Source organism: Cornus florida, unplaced genomic scaffold, assembly GCF_030987335.1.
Source record: "Cornus florida cultivar Cherokee Brave unplaced genomic scaffold, ASM3098733v1 CherokeeBrave_3.0.0_Hap2_Chr08, whole genome shotgun sequence".
NCBI classification, from domain to species: Eukaryota; Viridiplantae; Streptophyta; class Magnoliopsida; order Cornales; family Cornaceae; genus Cornus; species Cornus florida.
Window position 1 is genome coordinate 71,993,478 of NW_026775578.1, and position 9,131 is coordinate 72,002,608.

General features: G+C 35.9%; 1 protein-coding gene across 1 annotated transcript; it reads left to right on the forward strand.

Annotated features, from left to right (window-relative positions):
* Window positions 1–653: 653 nt before the first annotated feature.
* On the forward strand, window positions 654–1,692 carry LOC132270457 (uncharacterized protein At2g29880-like). The gene is made up of 2 exons (XM_059771635.1): window positions 654–1,010; window positions 1,126–1,692. Exons 1-2 carry the CDS (start codon window positions 654–656, stop codon window positions 1,690–1,692), a joined length of 924 nt encoding a protein of 307 aa, XP_059627618.1.
* The last annotated feature ends 7,439 nt before the right edge of the window (window positions 1,693–9,131 follow it).

Below are 9,131 nucleotides of genomic sequence, written 5' to 3' on the forward strand. Positions count from 1 at the left end.
GATTGGAGGGATGGACACCAACCTACTAATCCTCGAGAATTTTACAACATGAAGCATTCTTCGGCAAGAAATGTGATAGAGAGATGCTGTGGACTACTTAAGATGCGTTGGGCAATTATGAGAAGTCCTTCTTTTTATTCGACTACAACACAGACTCGAATCATTTTAGCATGATGTCTATTGCATAATCTTATAAGGCAAGAGATGTCTATAGACTCATTAGAGGAAAGTTTGGAAGAATAAGAACATACTCTGAATGAAGTACATGGTGATTCAATTACAACAATCGAAACATCAAATGAGTGGAGTGCATGGAGAGATAATTTAGCAACCAGCATGTTCAATGAATGGATGGCAGCTAGATAAGGGAGATGATAATTTTTCATATCAGTTTATGTTCTTTTTAAATTTATGTTTAATGAATGGATGGAAAATAGACAAGGGATCCAGATAATTTTTTTGAGAAACGTTCTTATTTTTTAAGAATTATTTTTTAATGTGACATGTTACTTTTTATGCATAGGTTATTATTAATTAATTTTTATATGTCTTGGTTGATATATTGGTGAAGTTTTTCTCTTTCAAATTTACATGTGTGAATGCATTTATTAGTTGTGAAAATTATATGTTATATATATCTTGTACATGTTAGGATGGAGTTTACACAAGATCAAATAAGAGGAGCAGGTAAAAATAAACGGATCTGGACAGATGAAGAAGATATGAAGCTTATTGAGGCTCTTCTCGACTTACATAACACAGGTCTCTATAATGCCGATCGTGGATTCAAACCTGGCCATGTTACAGCTATAGAGAAAATACTTGCAATTACTTTGCCACATTCTTATTTAAAGGAAGACCCCCATATTAAATCTAGAATGAAGACATTAAAAACCCATTTTGATGCTGTTCATGATATGTTGCATGGGCCTAACACAAGTGGGTTTGGTTATGATAATTTGAACCATTGTGTGGTTGCTGAGAAATCTATGTGGGATGCTTACCTACAGGTATTTTTTTGCCTTCATAATTTTATTTTTCTCTTTCATTTGTATTATGATATTCTTTTCTTTTTTTTTTCATAATTTTGTATTACGATATTCTTATAATTGCTATTTTTTATAGAGTCACAAGAATGCTGCAACATTTAAAGACAAACCTTTTCCATTTTATAAGGATCTATGCACCATATTTGGAAAACACCGTGTTACCGGAAATGATGCTGAAACAGCGGCTGATGTTATGGAAAAATTGGACAAGGAATGGATGGACAAGGAAAATGAGAATGAAAATGATGATGTTGGAGATGGTTTAGATGATATTGACACATCGATTTCATTTATGCAATCTCCCACAATTGGAAAAACTAATGAAGTGAGCTCTAAAAATAAAAAGAAGAGGAAATATCAAAGTGTCGCAGAATCATTGTGTGAAATAGTGAAACAATCTTTAACTTTGATTAGCTCATATATAAAATCAAGTACTGAACGCCTTAGCCAAGCTATTGAAGATGCTTCAATTAATGAGTTGAAAATTAGGCTGCACGAAGAATTGATGAAGTTACCAAGTTTGAACAAAACTGATCGAGCAAAAGCTTTGGTTCAAATTGGTCGTGACCGTGACTTGATTCAAATTTTTTTCACACTTGATGAAGATATGAAGGAAGAATTGGTGAAGACAGTCATTTCGTGAAGATTTTACTTAGGTGGCCCTTTTTGGATATTTAGCTAAGCAGGTTTTTAATTTTTATTATGAATGCTTTGGATAATTATTTGGTTAATTTTGTGATGGGTATGTGGCACTTTTTGGTGATATTTTGTTTAATTATTTTGATAATACTTTGGACTCCTTAATATTAATTTGTTTCTGCAATGATATTAACTTATGATATTAGTTTGATTGTGACCCATAATGAAAGAAAGACTTACCTAACAAGTATAGATTGGGTAAGAGACTTGGTCGTTCTCTTGGTTTTTTTTTTTTTTTACTTCAAATAAATTTTTTTTATATATTATTGAGATTGATATATGATTAAATATATATATATTTTTAATTTTTTAGCCTTTACATCAACTTTTTAGGTTAAGTATTCAATCATGGTGGCTACAGTTTTGTGCTTTCGTCTTTTGGGAATTTAGATATTTTTCCTTTTGCAGTCATTTATTAAGATTAATATCTCATTAAAAATAATATTTTATTTTATTTTAAGATTTTTCTTTATTTTTTTCAATGGCAGTACTGGGCATCTTATAATATTCTATAATTCATCGTCAGAATTAAAAAGTAATGTAAGCCAATGAAAAGGGCATTTTTGAGAAAAATCATTCCATTTCAGATTTGATAGTAGTCAACCAAACAATAGAATGGAAATACTCATTCCATTCCATAACGATTTATCGTGTCACACCAAACATTAGAATGGTAATACTCATTCTATTCCATTCTTTTTCTCATTCTATTCCAAGTTGCATTCCATTCTATTCCTGCACACCAAACGTAGCCTTAGAGTTTATTTGACCTCAATGAAAGGCTAAATATGTTTTATTGTCGTGTGGAAATTCTATTCGGAAAGAACAACGTCCATTCCTTTTCTATCCCATGAACACCTCTTGACTCGGGACCCATCCTTCCAAAAGTTATGATAAAGATCCAACATATTTTTAAAATTTTAAATCACTAATAGTGCAAGATGGACACAAAAAGGAATGTAGGAGAGCAAATTCGAACTAATTCGAGGTTCAGTGGAGTCAAATGGCCCTATTGATTTTTTTTTTTTTTGGTATTATGTATCATGTGTTTTTTTAATTATATCTCGATAAAATATCAAAATTGTCATGTGACGACCCAAGTTTTTCAACCCGGTGCGTCAGTGATGAACCGAAAGATGATCCGATAATGGATCCGAAATGCAGAAGAAAAATACAAACAACGGTCTCTAGAGATACAACATGACTCTAAGACACCATTGTGACCCTCAATGAGGTCACGAGACCCAAAGGAATCAAATGCAGAAACAACATTTCAAAAACGGACAAGAATGCACCTTAGGGCAAAATTGTCATTTCCAGCATAAAAGTGGGTGCCATTAGAAAGGCAACGAAAAATCAATGAACTTAGACTCAAAAATCACTTGATTCGGAGTCTGGATGAAGAAGATATGGCTAACAGAAGAAGAAGGGGCAAAACGGTCAAAAAAATGGCAACCAAGAACATCTAACTGGTTAGGAGACCTTCCTAACCGGTTAGGAAGCCAAAAATCTCGCCCAAAACACTGCCCATGCACATGTAACCGGTTACTCGTAACCGTTTACATGTGAAGGAGGCAGAATAGGCAGCCCAAAAACCTGGCAGCAGGGTTTTTTCGGGAAAAAAATAGAAATTTGAGGTCCAAAATGACATTTTCTGGAAAAACTCAAAGAATAAATCCCCCTCAAAATCGAGTTTTCAATGTGAATCGCACGAAAAATTGAAAAATACACAATGTAAAATGCACAAAATGCCCTCCCAAGAAAACTGGTTCAGACGGTCCAAAAAGCTGCTAAATTTAAAAACTGAGAGCTGAACTTCGAATGCGATTTTCGATGCTAAGATGGCATTTTCTGGAAAAACATGAAAAAGAAACCCCCCCTAAAATCATATTTTCTATTCAACCATGTAGAGAACGGAATTTATTTCCTAAAGAAAATTCCCAAAATACCCTTAGGTCTGAAAATGCAACAAAAGTGTAAAATGAGTCCGTAGGAGGCTCATTTCACCAAAGAAGAAGCTTTGCCCAGAAATGACCATGCACACAAACGTAACTTACCTAGTAAGATGTGCTACAAAGGTCCATAGCCCAAAAATATGGCCGATGCAAAATATGACCCCCCCCCAACGGCCAAAATGCCAAAAATGAAATTTGGAACAAAAACTTGGAATTCAAAACTATGAAATGATTTCAAAATGCCGCTTGGCCCTTGGCCACACTTCATACATGGTGAATGAATGCTAATGGAAGAATCAAAATGGAATTCCCACACCCAATGCAAACATGGTGAATCAAAAACTCAATATTTTACAATACTTTCATAATATTCCATGAAGTCAAAATTTACATAGGATACAATTTACATGTCATTGGCCTCCGGCCTCATCTCATACATGTCAAATACATCGCAAAGAGTGTACTCATGTACACATTACATATAAGGGATCAAATGTACACATGTTGACATATAAGACTACAATTGGCATTCCAAGCCAACCTTCACAAAAGTGGAAGTCTCCAGGTCCACAAACCATCCAAGCATAATGAAGACCTCAACTTTGATTCTTGCACCTGAAATATGCCCCAGTATCGTAGGGGTGAGTAACATAAAGCTACTCGTAGAAAATGAGCATGCATCGACCTATGTTTTACAAGTTGCATGATTTAATCATTGTGGTTCATTCCACCTAACGTCTATGTCAAAGGTGAGACTCAAGGAGCATCCTAGCTACCTAAGATCATTTCTAGCATCAATCACATCATTCATGCAATTTTAGTAACATAGGTTTATGCTTACACAAAGCAACAACATAGAAGCATGCTTACACAAAGCAACAACTTAGGAGTATGCTTACACAAAGCAACAATATATAGATTCTCAAGGTTATCAACTTGAAGTCTAAAATGCAACATCAACTAAATATAACAATTTAGCATAATTAGAATATCTAATACCACACATCAAGACATAGATTTTCTAGGTTATCAACTAGAAATCTAAAAGTGTGAAATCAACTAAATATATCAATTTAGTATGGATGTACTTAACAACATCAAAATCGCCAATAACCAAAACCATAAGTTAACAAGGTAAACATGATTGTCAACTTGGAATTGAATGCAAAAACAAACAGTGGAATACTTGGACATCACGCTCGGAATTCTGCCGAGACCTTAATGGTTACTCCGGGCACTAACCCGTAGGGAAGACCACCCTAAGTGTGCACTTTCTCAATGACTTAGAGGACTCACGTCCCCGTATTAGAGCTAAACCCTAGCCATCTTAACTCAACAATGTTCCAAGATTCCAAAATAAGCCAAATAAGTTCATAACTTATACATATTACTATTACATAGTAGCAAGTTAGCAATATAACTCTCAATTGTGCATAATAAGCATTTCATATCCATAATTCTACGAAATCACAAGCCAATAATATATTCATATTAGAAACATACTCTCATGAATATAAACTTAACAACAATGCTCTACAATGCATATAACACAATCTAGTGAATACATTACAAGTCTAAATCCATGCTCTTAAAATAGAAACAACTTCTAAAATATGATTAGATCCATGGATACACAAGATAGAATTTAATTACATCAAAATAATTAAACTCTCTAGATTTCAAATCATTTCTAATTGGACCCAATTTAATATATGTTAATAGACATATCATGGTCATTACATATATTCACACACTAGCTTAATTAGGCCCATGAAACCACCAAAATAGATTTTAATTAATTCCCTTAATTAAAGTCTCTAGATTTCTAAACTTAACCAAATGCTCTCAAATTAAAGTATGTTGACAAACATGCCAAAACTTAATTTAGAAGCATAATACAATCAATTCCATGCAAGGTATGACCATGAACTTGAATCTTTCAAAAAAGATTAATATTAATTAAAAAGAGCAATTCTTATTAAATTAATCCCAAATTAATATATGTTAACCAACATATTAAAATAAGAGTTTCTACCATGCCACAGTTCAAAACCAAGTTTCTCATCATCATGAAAATTAAATCTTATACAAAGAATTAAATATTTCAAATTTCCTAGATTTGATACAAGGCATGCATATAGGTTGTATAAACATGGAAAACACATAATACAATACATATAAAATCCTAAAACAGTCCCTACCTCCATTTGAGATGAAATCTCAAATCCCCACCAAAATAAATCGGCTCCGAATCCGACGAAACTCCTAGGTTTTGTCAGGGACAACAGCATGAACGTGAATCGCAAGAAAGCTCCATCAAAAACACAACTTGACTTTAAACCCGAACTCAAGAAATGGCCAAAACGAGATTCCAATCGGTTGGAATCAAAGGCCTCACCGAGGGGAACAATAAATACAAAGGCATCACCACTTTTTAATGAAGGGAAGAAGTCCAAAAGAGGAGAGCGAAGATGGTAGCCATGGATGGAGCTTGGACCGGCCATGAGAGAGGAGAGAGAGAGAAAAATCTGATTTTTCTTTCTAAGACCTCCTATTTATAGAAAAACTCAAAAAGTGCCCCGAACGGGCCCCGCCGGGTTCGGAAAAGTGGAATTCGCGCAGACGAGCTCAAATGGCAAAATTCTATGAACAAAAAAGATTCTAAATGGGAAAATATGAATAACGGAAAAAACAACGTCAAAAACCGAGTCCCGAGTAGAGAGTTATGCCCAAAAACAAGTTTGGCACAAACTAGGGCTAGAAACCCTGAAACTGGAAAACATGGTCCAGGAGGAAATTCTAAGAGTCCACGGCTTGACAAAATGTGAAAATAAATCCCATACAAGGATCCAGGCTCAAAACAAGGCATTGAGGAATAACTTTCATTAATTGCACAGTGGCCCCTCCAAAAAGTGAAAACTGCGAAACTATCCCAGAATGAAAATATCTTCCAAAAGATATTTTCTTAAATACCCCTGAAATAAACTATCTTCAAAAGATATTCATGAAAAACACCCCAAGAAGAGAAAAATTTTCCAAAGAACTTTGCATTAATGCCCCTACGGGCACCGGGAGCAAACAGAATACTTTCTCACGAAAGTAAAGATACGTATCTCATCGAAATCACTGAGAATGAAGATACGTGAAGTCAGAAACCAACTCCGAACACAAGAAGTGTGGTTACGCAAATAGAGTGACAAACGAGGGAAAGACGAAATAGGGAAAAAGACAAAATAGGGAAAAGACAAAAAGTGAATAGTGTCGAAAAACGAAAAGTGCGGAACTGACTTGGTTCTCAAAGGAAGTTGTCAATCCACAGAAAAGAGTCTCGGAAATCACTCCAGAGCACTCGAGACGACACTAATCGACAATAAAACTCAGAAGGGAAAAGACAACGGAAAAAATTTATCCGAAAAATTCGGGTCATTACAACTTTCCCACCTTAAAGGGATTTCGTCCCCAAAATCCAGCCCAATGAAAGAGAAAGCAAAACCAGGATAACTACAGAGTACATCTCCAAGTATCCCTCACAACGCGCTACACCAGCGACCTCGAAACTGAAAGGAACACACAAACCATTGTCAATTGCACCCGCATGCTCATGACAAGACAACCCCTCAAGGGAAAAGTGACCACATGGCCACACGACAAGTCTGAACTCACACAGAGAACCCAAGGTCAGACAAAAGAACGAAAAATAACAACCGTAAGCGTCCCTCTTGACAAACCATCATAAGGAACCAAAAACAACCACCAAAAGAACTCCAAGATAACCACATATCAAATCAGGGTACAGAACAAACATAATGTGGAAGTACGAATAGCAACCAGAACTCGCCCACGATGTACTCGAATGTGTGGTAGCAATGACAGTATCTAGTGCCCGCCCATACTTACTCGTTAGTAAGGTAGCATCGACGGCAACTAGTACTCGCCTACAACACACAACTTGTACGGTAGCATGACAGTATAAGGCACTAATTCATAACCTGCCCCCCACCAGGTCTACCCAAGAAACCTCTCGATACAAATGATAACAATGTAAAAAATGATCATTACCAAAAGCACTACGAAGACCAAAATTTTGTGGGAGTTAAGATATGGTCCAAAGATGTCCGGCCGGACCATCTCGGCCAATCCCAAACTCTGACAACAATGTCATAGGCACCATTATACTTAAGGCCTAAAATCCTCAATACAACAAAACCAACATCTCCAATGTCTCAAAATACCCCTATTAACAACATTAATCAGGAATCGAAAACCTGACAAGCAAATCAACGTCTATAGAAATCAAAACAAACCTCACAATAAGACATTTCACCGAAAGTCCTTCACATTACTCCCTGAAACAAATCAACTACAAGAACAATCACCATGATCAAACATCAGATCCACATCCCTATCACGGATAACTAAATCCTCAAAATACAAGTCAAACAAGTGGCACGCACATCAAAATGCCAACAACCAAGGTTACAAAATGAATCTCTCAAAACCGTACTTGGAAAGACTAAGTTAAATCAAAATTTCTCAATTTTTTGATCCACAACCAATCATCAGAACTACGATTCTTCAAAACTATGCTTAGTCATAACTAGGACGAGAAACTCCACAACAAGTCATATCCAACAGCAATCCTCCAAAACTTCTCCTAGAAGTTAACCACATCCAAGTCTCCAAAACGGAAACAAGTCTCCAAAAGACATTCTCAAAAGAGCATCAAGCTCACCTCACAATCAAACAAATCCTCAATGAAATGGACATAAGTCCCAAAAAAAAAAATGTTCTCACACCAATCAACTCACTCTGAGCACCACAACTTCGTCAACAACCACGACAAAAACTCTCCAAGGAAAGATACGAAAGAAAGGGAGCTACCAGTCCTAAAAAGGACAACACCTCGACTCTGTCTCTGAAACGAAAGACAACAAGGTTAAAGACTTCACCCCCTATATGGAAATAAGCCGACCAAAATCCAACAAATCCTCACCAAGGATTCAAGACAACAACGATGATTCTCATGGACCAACCAACCCCAAAACAGTGCACAACACAATGGAAAGAAGAGACTCAATCCTTGTGAAGTCCCATACATGAACCAACACAAAACCCTTGTGGAAATCCGCATACACATTACGTGCGACCGAGGGAAACGAATGGGAAAACCAAACCTGGAAGTCATGCATATGATAAGGGATGCAACTACCAGAAAGAAAATCTACTCATATAGATAAAAATCAAAGGTACATGCAACACGTCTCCACGTAAGCACAAAAGCATGTCACAAAAATACAGTAACAACATGGTATCTCTAAGCATATAAAGAAGGCATGCTAATGCCACACAACAAGAAGGCAAATGTGGACACAATTCCACCTACTCATGTATCACAATATCATAAATCATACTCCTAACATGGTAGTAA